The sequence below is a fragment of the Frieseomelitta varia genome, unplaced genomic scaffold, assembly GCF_011392965.1.
Source record: "Frieseomelitta varia isolate USP_RPSP 00005682 unplaced genomic scaffold, Fvar_1.2 scaffold_937, whole genome shotgun sequence".
NCBI classification, from domain to species: Eukaryota; Metazoa; Arthropoda; class Insecta; order Hymenoptera; family Apidae; genus Frieseomelitta; species Frieseomelitta varia.
The window spans coordinates 89794-106094 of record NW_025110742.1 but is presented as its reverse complement, the minus strand read 5'-3'; the positions used below and the strand labels follow the sequence as shown (position 1 = coordinate 106094).

The window sequence follows — 16301 nt, the reverse complement described above, 5'->3', positions numbered from 1 at the left end:
TTATCTAAGAGTTTCATCCAGATAATCGACAACCAGAATTTCGTTTCGAGCCGAATTCAATATCCACCCATTCGTCCAGATAACCAGCGTTCTACCATTACAACGTAGATCATTGTTCTTCGCGCGTTCGTGTCTATCTGCACGCATAAGTTTGAGTAATATATTCATCGTTGTTACTGACCTGTTGATGGCCAGGACGCGACTGAGGCTGGGAGAGAACCTGGCCTGCATGGTCTACTTGCACCGCTGAAACTATCACAAGCATTTGGTGTTTTATTCGGTCGTGATGTGTTTTCTTAATTCTGTCTTGTTTTTTTTTTTTTTATCTTTTTTCTTTCCTCCTACTTTTTCACGCACCAGACGAAAATTTCGAACACAAAGGGAGCGACTCTACTTTATTTTATCTGACTGAAAATTATAATTCACAGCTTTCTGTTCGAAAATTCTGGAAGAAAAAAAAAAAAACTAAATCTCTTCTTTTCGATTAAAACTCAGACTGCTAGCTCGAGAGATCGATAGATCGGAAAGAAAGGATCAGTCGTCGTCTGATTTTAGAAATCGAACTAGAAAGAAAAACCACAGAGCAGGCCAGAGACTCTCTTTCGCTTCGGAAACCGACGCCTTCGTCGTCGTTTCGCTGTAGAATTCTTTTTTTTTTTTTTTTACAGCCGTTTCACTCTGTCTGTCCGCGAACACACACAAACACACACACACACATACACTCTCTCTCTCTCTCTCTCTCTCTCTGTGTGTGTGGTTCGCTTTTTCGGCAGGCTCGGGCACGAACCGCGATAAACATCGAGGACGTTGATCGTTCAAGTAGTCGAGATCAATAATATCGTTGCTGGTGGGTCACGTTATGGTCGATTGTTTCGTTGCTGGCACGCGGAGGCCGGTTTAGTACCGACGTGGAGTACTTTCGTAAAGCGTGATTTATATTTCGTAGGAAAGCGAGGTATCGAGAGTATCGAACGCGCCGATGGCGAGGCACGTAGGTGCAGCGCTTGATAAGCGTGAAAGTTTATGCCACACTTCCAGGCTCGATTGTTTTTCATGTCACTTTCTATTGTACGAGCAGTTTCCTTTTTTTCACTTTCTTTCTCGTTCGTTTTGTTTAATTGACTTGTTACTCTCTGGTCTCAGCTAGTTGACCGATCTACGTGCCTGTCGTTTTATGACAATAGAGACGTATTTTTGTAAAATACGTTCGTATTTTACATTCACAAGCATCTAGTTCGTACGAAAAAAAGTTTTAAGCTACGATTCTGATTTTAATAGCTTTCTGATCGGGTTGATTCTCTCTGAGATCTCTTTTCGAAAAATTTTGAAAAAGTTTGATTACAGGCACGAGTAAAAATTCACTAGCTGGTGAAAGTTGCCACGATCGTGGAGAATGAAAAATTACAAAATCAAGAATACAAAAATTACAAAATGAAGAGCACAAACATTGCAAATACGAGAAAAATTTCATGATAATTTCGGAAGGAAGTAGATGTAGTATAAAATCTCACGAGGATAAACACTTCGATCATCGACATTGTTATTCCTACGATCGAGGATAAACGCCACGAACCAGCGGGTATTACTAAAATATCGTACGTATAATTTCCTACGTTGTCGTAAAGCAAATAAAAGTAGTAATAGCAGTGCTCTCGTGTAAAGTGTAGGGACAATTTGCAATTACATTTAAACAACCTGAAGACACTGAGGCATCGTTATTGCGACTGACCACCGTGCAATTATAACGCGTAAAACCATATAATTGATTAAAAAAAAATCAAGGGAATCGCACGTATCGTATTTTTCTTTCCTTTCGCGTTTACAAACTATGCAATATGCGTAAAGAGTTTCATAAAGTAATGACGGTCTCGGGGCGTTATAGTTTTGCCTGTACGACGGGGGCTTCGTAAATCTTTGGCTTTGTACAAAGGAAATAATTCACATCGGAGTCGAGTACAACACTGTGGTTAAGTATCGGCACAAGGTAACGCGTAACCCATAATTAACATGGTTATACGCGCGGTTTGCGCGCATACAAAAATCGCGGGCTCGTCGAAGAATGTTAATAAACCGCGTTACGCGTCCAATCGTTTCAAGTTCGAGGCTGAAGCTCGTCAGATGTGATTTCGTTGCTGCACGAGGGAAGGAAATCATGCACAACCACCGAATCGTTCTCACGAAACGCACGTATGTCGGTTCGAAGAACGCGAAAACCTAACGATCGATCGTAACGTCGACGGATGTTTAATGATACAGAAAGAACGAAATCGATTGCAAATGAAATATCGAGTGTCATTACGTATACGGTCGGTTATGAAGCGTGGAATTATCCTTCCCAATTGCGATTTAAATTTTAAAGTATGCTCGGCAGAATGATTAAAAATTAACTCGGCACGATATCCAGAAGTATGCACGACATTTTGACGAATATCTTGAAGATTCTTTCCCTGATTCGCTGATACCCTTGACTGCTGTTAAAAATGGTCAATGTTTCACCTATGTACAATATGTGTGGAATTGTGTGAGATATTTTGGAGTTACTTTACTCTTCTCAGTTATAAATATATAGAAGAGATGTTATGAGAGATATTTCGGTTTCTCGTAACGCTTTATTTCTACAAAATGAGTTTTTCATAGTAAAAAACACGTACGTTTTACCAAGATAGAAACCTAAGAGGGTACTGCAATAGACGCCTCAGTAATTTCTCTCTCGATTGCAATTCAATAACATCGACGCTAAAACTATCCTAAAAAAAGAAAAAAAAGAGAAAATGAAGAAATGAGAAAAAAAAAAAAGAAAGATGCAACAGGATGCAACGAGGATTGTGAAAAAGCGCGTGGAATTACGATCGCGTGGTAGTAGATGGAGGCGGGCGATCGCGAAGCGGCGCGGCGCGGCCCCGAAAACGGGGCCCGGAGAGCCGTTTCATCAGCTCGTCGTTTCCGTAAATCATGCGAGAGGCATCCTTTCACTTTTATTCCGCGGCGTGCCGAAGGAGTGAGAGAGGGAAGAGGAGGAGGAGGAGGAGGAGGGGGGGAGGAACAGGGGGAGAAAAAAAGGTTCGAAAGAAAGCGTGGCCAAAAGAACGAGGACAACGGGCCAGCGGAGCAGCTCTCGGGGCAAGAAAAAAAGCGGTCGGGGTCCTAGGGGGAGATCACGAAACCAGCAGGGTGATCCCGCGATGGAATTTAGTTAAACAGTCGTCGTTGGAGACGACGAGGACGAGGACGTTGCTTCGGGGTCCACCCGGGTGCTTAATAAAAATCGAAGTCGTTCGTTGCTTCTCTCTCTTTCTCTCTTTCTCTCTCTTGTTGCCCCCTCCCCCCTGCTCTTTCGAATCTCTCACTCTCACACGTCCCACGTCGACGAGAGGAGAGAGAGAGAGAGAGAAAGAGAGAGAGAGAGACAGAAAGACGATCGAAAAGATCGGACGAGAGGGAACGAACCACGACGGTACCCTCACGTACTCACGGATGTGTGTTCCCCTTTACACGGATTTCACGGGGAAGCGTGTGTTCCCTCTGGCTACACGTGTGTCCTTTCTCGTGTTGTTCCGCGATGCTACACGCGTGTATATGCACACATTTACGTGTACACGTATATATCGTATATTTCCGTTTATGTGTGTGTGTGTGTGTGCACGTCTGTTTCTCCGTCTGTTTGCTGCGCACGTTAGAAGAGCGCGAGGTACGCGCGAGCAAGCGAGCGAGCGCCCCTTCGGCCACGAGTACGGTAGCGATACGTTTCTCCGACAAATAAATAAAACGAAACCGTAAGCGAGGGAATAAAATGTGATTTACAACGGTGGAAAGACAATGGCCGAGGCTCCGCACGATAATGTATGCGGATGGCGCGGACTGGTACCCGGGGATACTGACTTCTGATTGGTCGTGCCCCGACGCCAGCGCTACAACGGAAAGCGATAAATAACTACGAGCAGATAAAACCTTTCTTTCTGCCTTGGACTTAGCCTGGCCACTCTCTCGCATCGGGCTTAGCACTCGAGGCTTCTCTTTCTCTCTCACTCTCACTCTCACTCTCTCTGTTTCTGTTCCTCTATCATCTCTCCCTTCCCTTGTCTCACCTCTCCTTCGCCCTCCTTTCTCGCTTTTCTCCCTCGCTTGTCTCCCTTTTCTTCTCTTTTCTTCTTTTCTCGCCCCGTTGTCTCCCGTTCCGCCGCTTCCATCGACCGATTTCGAATTGTAAAGGCCGGTTCGCACGAATCACGACACCCGCCACCGCGCGATACGCTATCCCTTCCCTTCCCTTCCTTTTTTTTTCCACTCCATTTCCATCCCTCTCTGTCTGTCTGTCGTTCGCGGATTTTTCGGAGATTTTTCTCCGTTTCTTTCGCGCAAATTCGCAGAAGGACACGATTCTCGTCGGTGATTCGAGGAACCGGCGCTTCGCTTCCGTCCGGTTTTCGTGGAACCCGGGAGATACCACGCGAACGGGAGTGGCTACTTTGGTGATTTGAACGGAAGATCGAGAAAGTCTCTCTGTCGCTCGGCTCTCGTCGTTTTTCTGACATTCGCGACTGGTTGCAGATTGTAGCTTGGTCGTGGGACGATGCAGATTTCGCGGGGGAGGTAGTTTATAGCACTGATTTGTAGTTCGGATTGTTATCACGCGAAAATCTTGGCTCGTAGTTTGAGTTACCAACTAAATTTAAATTGTTTATTTGAGAAATTTGTGTGTCGCGATCTTCGAACGTAATTGAACGGGACAATTCTTGGTCCGTTTAATCAATAAACTGCCGTTATTTATTAATTAAGAGACAACTGATGAAATTCTCCGCTTGACAATTATGGAAAGACATATTACGTGCAATTGCAATGATCTTTGCAAGTGATTTTTATTATCAATATTTACAATTGCCAAAATCGATTGAATTCGATTATGAACAAGACAAATATCAACGAGTTAACAGAATAGTTGTTTCTGTCTCGTTTGAAGTAATAATACACTTCCAGGCCGAACATTTACGTTCGTACTCAATCAAACGATGTGAACACATTCGAACACATTTTCCATACGATTTCTCGTCACGCTCGTTCTCGACGCTAACAGACGAACGCCGTCCCAATCGAGGATGTAAATTTTTCCAGCAGCTTTCCTCGCTTCACCCTGCGGGGCCATTCCGCGACAATAGAAGGGGGAGACGGTACCAAGACGATCGATCGTTCACCGGCTCGAGATAGCGGCGAAGCTCGAAGGGGGGGGACGACAAAGGGACGAAGCTCGAGACTGCCTTTACAGAAATATGATATTTCTCCCCGTGGAGAGCAGCTTGTTAAAAAATATCGAAAAACGAGGGTTCGACACCCTCGAGAGAAGTTCTTTCTAATTTTCCCAACGTTGCCACGTCTTCGTCCAAGAAGACGTTGTTACATCTCTAACCATTGCCATTGTAAAAGGACAGAATAAAAGAAAAAAAAAAAGAAAAAAATACGTTCATTGACCATCGAATTCGTTGAAATCAATAGAAACAGCCCGTTCAAAGTCCAACTTTCATACGTGCGGGATTTCTGGATATACGGGAACACGATCGAATTTCCATTTTAATCCTGCAAATGATCCCTTTTTTCTCCCCTCCCTCTCCCCATCGATTCGCGCTCAGCTTGGGCCAATAGCCAATTTCATAGAATCCCAAATGTTTGGCAACGCGTCGGGTGCCAACATTTTCCTTTCATCGATCTCGACCGCTACATCGGTCAGAGGGGAATTTAATTAAAAATTGCGAGTTACAGGAGCCCGCGGTCCGATGGAAAAAACAGCGAGGAACGTCGCGGAGGAGACTCGGATGGTGGTAAGGGGGTATAGAGATGCAATTATTTAAAACAGCAATCACGGAAATGAAAAAGCGGATTGAATAGAGGGCAGGACGGGAGCTTGGACGAACATCCGAGCGGCTTTCCCAGCTGGAAAAATTCTCTAAAGGCTTTTCTTCCGGGCCGGCGAACAGCAATGCAAAACCAAAAATCAAACGCAACCGTGGAGTTGCTCGGTTTTTTTCACCCTCGCCCTCTCCTCCCCCTGTTCCTCAGTTTTTCGTTTCGAGCGCCCGTACATGTGTTCACGGCGTCCTCGCTTTTAATCCCTGGCGTTTTTACGTATGTGTTTGCCGCCGTTGTACGTGTGATTTTTTTTTTCAGAGAAAAAAATTGATGGAAATGACTCGCGAGTAAAAATTTGTGACGCGAACGAATCACCCTCGTTTTTGATTGAAAGATACAACGTGTATTAGGTACACACACGTGTCGTAATTGTTTTACCTTTTTATATTATGTTTTCTCAAATTGAACTCATTCGTGGCTACATAGAACCTTCAAAATTCAACACGAATCAACGTTGAAATTGTCATCGAGGGATTCGAGAAATTTCTTCTCGTTTAGCTCCAGTAGTGAATTTTTTATATTCAACACGAATACATTTGCTTCGTAACCCTAGTTGTCATTGTACAGTGTGAAATCACCAACAGCGAACGTCCTGTATTTTCTCCCTTATTCGTCGTACAAACGAACACATATACATACATATACACACACGCGGCTCTAGCGTTTAATTTATTTATATTCGGCAACGCGGGAGAATTGTTTGCCTTTTTTCTTGGTTCTCGTTACGTTGCCTGCCATTACCGCTCTACCTTTTACCGAAACCATTGTGCGCAGCTAATGCGCCGGAAAACGTAACACGCGGAAGGGATTTTTATTTGTTCGTTAGCGTGCCGAGCGCGTTACTCGATTGTTCGGCGTGCTTCGTTCGTAAGGGATCGGGCTGATTAGCTTAGACCTTTGGCGCAGTTCGAAGATTTTCCTTTACGATTGTCAATCGATTGTTTCCTGGTGATCGTGAATTGCTTTCTTCCAGTCCCTCCTCAATTTCGAATAATGATGATCAAATTTTGAATTAATTTATTTATGCCTATTACACGCTGATATAATTCAAGTATGAAATTTAGCCTCGCAATCCGAGATATTAAAGCGCAAAAGGAATTCAGGAGAAATTTATAGTGAAATAAAATTTGTACACGGACTTTCGTTGGAAAATCATTGAAATTTCCGAAAATGCATCGTCATACGAAATTTGTTGAGGCATCCATTCATCAAATATCATCAATCACGATTAATTTACTTTACTTTAAAAAATTTCGTCGATGTTCCATCCGAAGACGGAATATATAATCTCACAATAGAACAACGCAAGCATTCCCTTGACGACTCTTCACAATACGTCTCTCAGTATATACAATGTCGGTCTATACTAGGCGAATCACGTTGGTGTAATAAGGGATCATCTCTGGAGCGTCGAACTTTTCCAGCCAGTTCGACGCGAAATGATATTAAGTTCATTGTCGAAGCATGATCGATGGACGGGCGAACGATTACGCCGATTACGCGGACCGATCCCTGTATTTGCTCACACGAGACGGACGAGACCCCTGACCGGGGTTTGAGAACGACCTTCGCCACCTTTTCCCTCCCCTTGAATCTGCCGCCTCGGTGACTTCTGCCGCCTTTTACCCCGGACGGACCCTCTTGAAAACTGGCTGTCGCCTTTTGTGTTTGCCTCGCGCCAGCGAGAAGGCAACCCTCCCCTTCCCCGCCACTCGCTATTGACCCTGATGATTGATCATTTTGATTTGATAATAGGCCACGATAGCAATCGGCCAAGAGTGGGCGCGGAGGCCGCTGATAAAAAGCCTGCGATATTTTCTGAACGCTCTTTGGTAAATTAACGTGGCAAATATCGCGACTTCTGCTTTTAACCAATCACCGTGTTCGTGTAAATTTGTTTCTTCCTCGTGAAGTTGATATTACAGTCTGACTCGTTGCTTCGACGAAGTTTAGTGTGTTTGGATGTGTTTGGACTGTAATGTCATACGAGAATAAAATGAATAGAACGAAAAGATCAAGTGTAATGGAATTCCAATGGAATAACATTCTGCGTTTTTTTTTTGGTTTTCCCATGTGTGTCAGTGTACGTTCATTTTATTCATGGCTCGTTACATTTTTAAAAGAAATTCCACTCTCCGAATAGAGTTCTTTCAAATAATAATTTCCCCAAAGATGCTCAAGAAACAACTTACGTAAAATATTTTCGTGATATATATTCTTCCGTTTGCGTCTTTAATTTCCAACGTCAATTTCAAATTCTCGCGTCAAGTGAGTTCACTTGAATTTCCGTGGCTAACAAACCGCGTAAAAAAGCGCGGCGGGTAGGGCTCGAACGAGGAGTTCTTCTCCCTCCAGAGGGGTGGTATCGAGACTTTAATATTCCTCGACAGACGTTTCATCCCCGAAGGCTAGCGAGACGGAAGGGGAAGTTCTCGCTCTGACCGTCTCGCGGTTCGCTTCGAATTTTAATAACTCAGGGAATGCTCAGAATCCAATAATGTCTCCTCCTCTATCCTCCCCCCTACTCCTCTACTCGCATACGTGTACGCGCTTTTCTTCGCGCACTGGTCGCCAGATTCGCTGGCGCCCAATATACTCGCTTCTATGCTTCTCTCTCTCTCTCTCTCTCTCTCTCTCTCTCTCTCTCTCTTTTTCTGTTCGCGGATTCTCGCTTGGACCTTCTTCAACTTTTCGATCTCATACCAACGAGCCACTCCCTCGTCTGAGCTTCTGGAAATCTCATATTCCAGAATGACGACGCGACTTCAACCCCTCGATTGCCCACCTCCTCTCTCTCTCCGTGTCTCTCCGAGGATATTCTTCTTTCTGGCACCGAAATGTGGCGGCGTATAGCCGCTCCAGCCTCGATTATGAATAAATTTCGATCGTGTTTCCCGGGACACGAGCGGTTTCATCGTCGAAGGCGGATGGATGGTTTGGTCGCTGTGTGCTCGGGGGTTTGATGCAAGGGTCTTCGTCGAGTTTTGAACAGCAAGAGCCACAATAGCTACGAGAAAGTATTTGAACGTCTGTCTGCTCTCATTTTCCAAATTTTTGTAACCATGTGAAAGTACTAAAGTACTAAACGATACGAAATTTAGATATTTATTGATATTAATATAATATATTAATATATTTATAATATTTATATATATAATATATTCTCGGGTAATTCGTATGTGAATTACTATTCCTACCGGATAATTTCCTCATCAATTCAAAATCACTTCCACGCGCGATAGCACTTTCTTTCACTTCGATCAATCTTTAATACGGAATACGGGAAAAGTTTTTCCTATCTCAACTTTCGTTTCGCCTCAAAGTTCTCAGATTCTATCAAACACGCAGTGATTCCAAACATTTGTGACCAACAGTCGTGTAACCGTTCGATTAATAACCCCGTCCCAACTACGTTCCATCAACTACATTCACCCTAATTTCTCCAGCTTCTTCCAATTCTCCCTTCGTCTTCACCTCCTCTCCCTCCCAATTTCTCTCCTGTCCCGCTATCTGCGGCCCCCAGCTCTCGCCCGAAGCTTTCACTGAAGGAAATCAGCTCTGCGACGAAGGTGAGAGCTGATCCGGGATTTCGAGGACACCTGCATCTCGAACGATAGATTCCTCCAGAGCTCTCCGACCACCGGTGAAGGAGAAGAAGGGTGGTTTGGGAGAGGGTGGTGGGTCGCGTGAAGCGCGGAGTCGCGCAAGAGGAGAATCGGGGACTCGTGGAAGAAACAGGAGGGCACGGTGGAGGGGGGAGAGGGGAGGGAGTAAGGTAAGAGGATAATCGAAGCAATCGAACGCCGCTGCCGGGTCGTAGACGAGGGCGTTCGCCCGCGAAATGAATTCCACCCTCTCGAACTCGAAACGACGCTCTGGGAAGGAGAAAAAAAAAAAAAGAAAAGAGAGCGACCGCCCTTCGCGCCGTCGCACACACGTATGCACGGGCACGATCGTGTGGTCGTGGAACGATCAGCTTCGAGGCTGCCCGGAGAATGATAACGTCGCGCTGGAACGAAGATTTGTGAATACATTAGAGGAAATGCGCGACATTCGCTGGAATAAGAGGGTGGACTCTGAGGGATAGCTCAGACGGCTCTTCTCGCTGGGGAAACGCGTTCGAATCGGTCTTCTGCGAATGGGTATTTGTCTTCCTGGGATCGTTTACGACTCGGTGGCGAGTCAAGGAACTTCGAACCCGGCTCTGCCCTCTCTCTGCTATTTTTCGGCAGAGATTGTCGCACCCCGAGACAACCGACGGAGGGTTCTGTCGCGAACTTTTGCTGATGCGCGTGGATCGGCACACGGTGGTGGATTCATAATTTGGCCAGGAAACGAATGAAAAGCTTCTTTCTTCATTTCTAGTGCGCATTTCTGTTGTTCTATCTTTTTGCGAGTGTATAATGTAGCGTGACTCTACGTTTAAAAATAAGTTGACAAGGAAGAGTAAAATTTTACACGTGTACGAAAACAGTATCTGACACGTTCAGTTTATTTCCTAGGAACTAAGCTGTAAATAAAAGGAATTTTATCCTACGTTTTCTACTTGTTAGTTTTGAACATAGGATACTCTCTACTCTAGAGCTAGGATACTTCAATCTAGAATCAGTGAATTTTCAAATTCGATAAGTCAAAAAACATTCGACTGATTTTCTCGCGTAGAATCATCTTCCGGCCGGTTGTAACACGATGTATATACACTGGTGTGTGTCGCCGGCACGTTTAAAAAGCTTGTTAGCAGTGAAAAATCGTTTGTTCTACATCCTGAAGAACGCCTAACTCTCGGGCCGAACAGAGCGATCGACCGGATCTAAATTGTCCCACCGTTTATTCCAACACTGATTTCACCAGCTAGTTTCCCGTGGCTCGGAACACGTTCAAAGGCCAACGTGTTTCGCGACAGTGATAAAAAGAGTCGTCGGCATTACGAAGGTGGAGACATCGTTTCGTGGGCCCGGGTCCAACCTGTGTTTCCCTTCTCTGTTATTTCTCGGGCGCCACCTCCGTGGCTTTCTTGCTCGCGCTTGCACTCTCCTGGCGAGAGACTGATGGCGGTTTATATTACGCGGATTCATATTACCACCAATTAAACTCCTATACCACTTCGAGCCTGTGGTGTTCATACGTTATACTCGGGGATACGGGACGTTGGTACCTGATGCACGATTCCTCGACCCGCTCGCGTTGAACATTTTCTAACGGGTGTTGCTTTCACTCCGGATCTCGCGCGTCGCGAAAGATAATCGTATTCAATTTCAGCAATTTTCCCTCTGAATTTGTTGATCCCTTGTGACCAGATTGTTAGTTCACTTGCAGAAGGAAAATTAGTTATATTTACTTTACTCGATTTAAAACATTTTTGTAAATAAGACATTTTTGTAATGGTGTGTTGATAAACTGCAACAGTAAAGCGACGAGTATTTCCGAAATACGAGTATATATAACTTTCAAATTATAAAAGGCTGAAGATGTTTCTCTCGTGTTAAGTATTTTTTAACGTTGCTCTGGATCTTGAGTTGCGAAGAATGATTTCTGTATCTTATGCTGCGAGAATGACTCGAATTGCACGAAGAAGAAACATTAGAAAGTATAATTAATCTTAAAGTTAAGGTTACACATACGTGACATCTTGATTCATAATCTATGTTTAATTTATTATTAACATTTGTCATATCTCTTTGCAACAATGCCTGCGTTTATCTTTCAAATCTAACTCACTTTCTTCGTCGACATCCACGAAATAAAATTCTACGAATTGTTTTTTTAACATTGTTCACATATTTCATGATCGTGACGCTTTAGGAATGCGGATTGTTCGGTTCAGCTGATCATTAAGTTAAAGTTAATCGATGGTGTTGCTTAGTCTTCGCATATCGGTTTCACCTCATTACCGCAATTAGAAGAATGTTTGCTCCTTCGGAAATTACCTTCGGCGACCTTTGCGTGCAACGATTCATTCCGCTTGCGAAAAGTCCCCTGGGTGAGGTGACTCGCAATTATTGGCAAAAGTCATGCAGCCAGGACGGACGAGGAAGAGTCAAGGAGGGTCGATGATTTCGATATCTCCTTTAATTCTCTCCTTATATCGCCGTTCTTGCGATAAATAAAAGTTCCATCACGCTCTTCCCTTTTCGATAAAGAATTAACTCCTTCCGATAAAATTGAAACAGATTTCCAAACGATTTTTAAGAGATCTAGTTTTTAAGAAAATCTAATTTCTTATTGATCTACGCAAGTGACAGGAGTTGACGTTAATTTACGTTTAAAATTTCGAGCACAAGTTTGAAAACTTTGCCTACGGAACGCTAATACACGAAGAAAAGACGTATTCATATTCTCCTTAATTGTTCTACGAAGAATTCTGTTGGTAATAATGAACTTTCAACGATCTATTGATTGTTCGTCGTCGGTCATTCGTGTAAAATCTTTGCTCGAATATCGTTGCACGTTTACCAGAGTCACCCGGTATGTTAGGACGCGAGGATACCACTGCGCGAGAGGAGACATTAATATTAAGCGTCCCCACCCGAGCAGCACGAAGATCACCGATAAGATTTTTATAGTGCGACCGGGTGGCAGCGGGCTCGCGCATTGCCAAATCGCGTTCAGCTTCTTCACTTGAAATTTTACATTGACCAACGATTACACATCGCCTCCTTGCATCCTCGTTTTTATTGAAAAAATCAACTCTCTGCACCAAGACTTTGTTTCCGCTAGAAATCCACCTTCATCGAGTTACTTCGATATTTCAAAATCAAGTCGTTGATCGCAAAATCAAGTCGTTGATCGCAAAAGTAAGAAACCCTCAGACGGTGAAATCAATTGGTCTAAGTTCTAAATAGCTCGTTTACGTCGTACAAATTTTTTTTAGTTTGATATCCTTCGATATCCGAGAGATTGACTGCTGATCTTGAAAATATTAAAAATAATCAGAAAGCGAAGTCGATTAGCTGAACGTTTGACTGGATCCTACAAAACTTTCATAAAGACTAACTTTAGGTGCCAATTTTTTAATTTTAATCCCATATTTTGATTTTAATTTTAATATAAAAATATTCAGATTATAAACTTTCATAAAGACTAATTGTAGGTGCCAATTTTTTAATTTTAATACCATGTTTCAATTTTAATTTTAATATAAAAACATTCAGATTATAAACTTTCATAAAGACTAATTGTAGGTGCCAATTTTTTAATTTTAATACCATGTTTCAATTTTAATTTTAATATAAAAATATTCAGATTATAAACTTTCATAAAGACTAATTGTAGGTGCCAATTTTTTAATTTTAATACCATATTTCAATTTTAATTTTAATATAAAAATATTCCGATTATAAACTTTCATAAAGATTAATTGTAGGTGCCAATTTTTTAATTTTAATACCATATTTTAATTTTAATTTTAATATAAAAATATTCAGAGATCTGTTCGTTTAGATGCTAAATATAGCGAAATCTAGGTAAAATTTGCACAAATGTGTCATGGTCTGTTGATTTTTTTTTTTAATTACAAAGATTCTACGGAACAATATGGAAAATCAAAATTAAATAATCCTGTTCCTTCGTCGCGAAGAATCTCCTCGACCTCGTACCTCCCGGAGAACGTTATTCATTTCATCGACTGAGTTTCCAGCGAGGAAGTTGCCAGCCGAAAGATTTATTTTAAGAATCTCTAGCCCGTGACGTGGAAGGACTCACTGGCCGTCGGAATGTCTTCGGCGGAGAATTATCCTGCCGGATTGAAATGAGTTCTGGGAATCGGGGTAGGGGAGTTGGCTCGCTCCGGTACCGTTCCAGAGAGCTTAGGAAATTGATGGCTCCGCTACAGTACTGTCCTCTATTGTTCAACTTGCTAATTTTAGATGAACATTTTGCCAGGGATATTTATACTCTCTCGTATATGTAATATTTCTTCTTTTACCATTGTCGTTTCGTATATTATGTCGTTCGTTGGAAGTATTTTACTGGAGTTAAAACTACCGACGCATTAAAGCGTAAAATTTTGAATTTCCAGGCATTCAAGTCCAAAAAATAGAGAAACTTTATGACACAAGTGGAGAGTGTACAAGCTTTTGTTTATATATTTTACGAAAACACGCTGTTTTACACTTGTAAAATGTCTAACGAAAATTATAAATTACAATCATAAATTATAATTACAATTATTTTGACCACTTTGATCTGGTTCTAGTGTTAATTAATTAAAGTATAAAACTTATGTATCAGAGGAGTGTTAGTTTTTATTTACATATTACGAAAAATCATTCGAGACGCTTGTAAATTTATAAAATTTCTGTGATAAATTACGGACTGGTCATTTTGACTCGAAGAGTTTGAATATAATCGGCATCTGTCAGTTGTAGCAAGAAGTAATACGTTTCCTTGGCTAGTAAAAGAGATTTCTCGAAGATTGGCTAATGAAAGAGCACATTTTTCTGTGATGCTTTCACAGTGATAGATTTGCATATTTTCTCTAGTTATAGCGTGTAACCATCGAAGTGAGTGGAAAGTCGTAACGTGGGTTTATAAATCGTTCGAGGTTTGAAACTGTAAACTACCACATCGATGAACATCTAATACAAACTTGAAGAGGAGAAAATCCTGAAAGCACCGCGGTGCCTTAAAATTACTGTCCACCAACCGATATACTAAAAAATACCCTCCGCATCTTTAAAAAAAAAAAAAAACTTAAGCTATCAATCAGAATGATTTCCATAAAATTGGGGTACAACCAAGTCTAGATTTATCATATAAAGAATACAGAAATAAATCATTTTTAAAATTTTTTCATAACTTGCTAAATTTTCATACTTAATCCCTCCATTAACATAGCGTCTTGTTAAAGAATTTTCCATTCTCATTCTACTCCCGTTCTTCAGTTAATTAAATTCCAAATCTATACTTGACAAATTTCCGAATTCGTATCCTTACGGATGCGCAAAGAGTCATCCTCACTTCTCTATGAAAACTACTGGTCGAGAGGAAAATAGTGAAATTCACTCGAATTAGAGAAGACTGAGAGAAAACAGATTGAGAATCGAAGAAATGAATCGTCAAGAAATGAAGAAATTAGCGGAGAGTTAATAAGAGTCGGGAATGGCTGAGGGATCGAGGTTTGGCCGAGTCGCGGCGATTCGATCTTGACTTGGAGGATCCATAGGCCAGCCCAGCGAGCCAAGGAGGAAGCCATCGGGTCAAGAGATGCGAGGATTCAACGCTGGACTAGGCCCGAAGCTCGTTCGGGATTGAAAGTTCACTGGCACTGGGATTATCGTGAGGGCAACGATACGTGCGAATCACGTCGCGAGTCACGGCCCCTTTCGTGACCGGCGCTCGTGAATGCCGATGGGCGTATTCGTGTATATTCGTCCGAAAGGGAGAATCGATCCGAAATGATCGAGCGGACTGTCTGTACGGAGGCATCGGTAGCGGTCTCCTCTTATTGATTAACAAAACAGTTACGCCTTCGCTCGGACGTTTCCGAAGCCTTCGAATCGAACGATGATCGCGCGATCGAGTTGACCGCTGTATTCACCGGTTGGTAATTAGAATTTCGATCTATTAAATCGGCGCGCATGGTGCACGCTCGTCTTCGAACGAGGAATTTAATTGAGATTGTTTCTGTGAAACCGTGAATCCCTTGTTTGCTGATTTCTTGTGCAACTCAAGCTCAGTTCTTTCTCTTGTTTGTCGATTTCTTTATTCTTCAAAGTCGACAGACGAATGATTCACTTCCACAAGTCTATTTATTACAAAAGGAAACCTTATCTATTTATATATTAATAAACCTGTTTTATTAATATATAGTAATATACTATATTTAACATATAATAATATATTATATATTGATAAATCTGTCTATTACAAAAACAAATATTCTGAATAATAATAAATTTTAAGGGATTCGACTTCTCTCTGCATTTCCCTGTTTATGAACTCGGATCGGCGGCGGCTTCCAAACAGCTTGTTAGTTAAATCGAGCGAGCATTGAAACCAAGGAATTCTGCCGCGAGGTAGAAACTAGTTGTTCGTTGTCGAAGCGTCGGTTGCATCGATGGAACACCGATCGCGTACGGCCGTAAAGGTGAATTTCCACAAATTACGTCGCCGGTGTAACGGGCGTTTACAACCAATAGCGAAGGATCGCGGACACAACGGCCGCGTCCACCCGCGACGTGTTTGAAATTTCCAATTGCGCCATGAAACAGACTTACTTTTACGTCCCTCCTCGCGACATTTTCGTGCCTTTCCTCGTCATCGTGCGCGCACAAGAGAGCAAGGATCTCGTTACTTTAATTCAATACCTATAACATGATATTTTTGAATCTTTTCGATTGATTATATTTCGAAATATTATAAATTGTTTTAACGGCGAATTAGTACGAATCTTTCAACCGACT

General features: G+C 42.3%; 1 protein-coding gene across 5 annotated transcripts in view; it reads right to left on the bottom strand.

Annotated features, from left to right (window-relative positions):
- The window catches only part of LOC122537885 (zinc finger homeobox protein 4), a 145681-nt gene that overhangs the window by 41221 nt on the left and 88159 nt on the right, over positions 1-16301 (bottom strand). For 2 of the 5 annotated variants that reach the window (XM_043671517.1, XM_043671518.1), the window contains exon 5: positions 182-252. The exons of the other annotated variants lie outside the window; for them this stretch is intronic. In XM_043671517.1, the coding sequence (XP_043527452.1) occupies positions 182-252 (71 nt within the window). The remainder of the gene's footprint in view (positions 1-181; positions 253-16301) is intronic. 5 annotated transcript variants of the gene reach the window in all.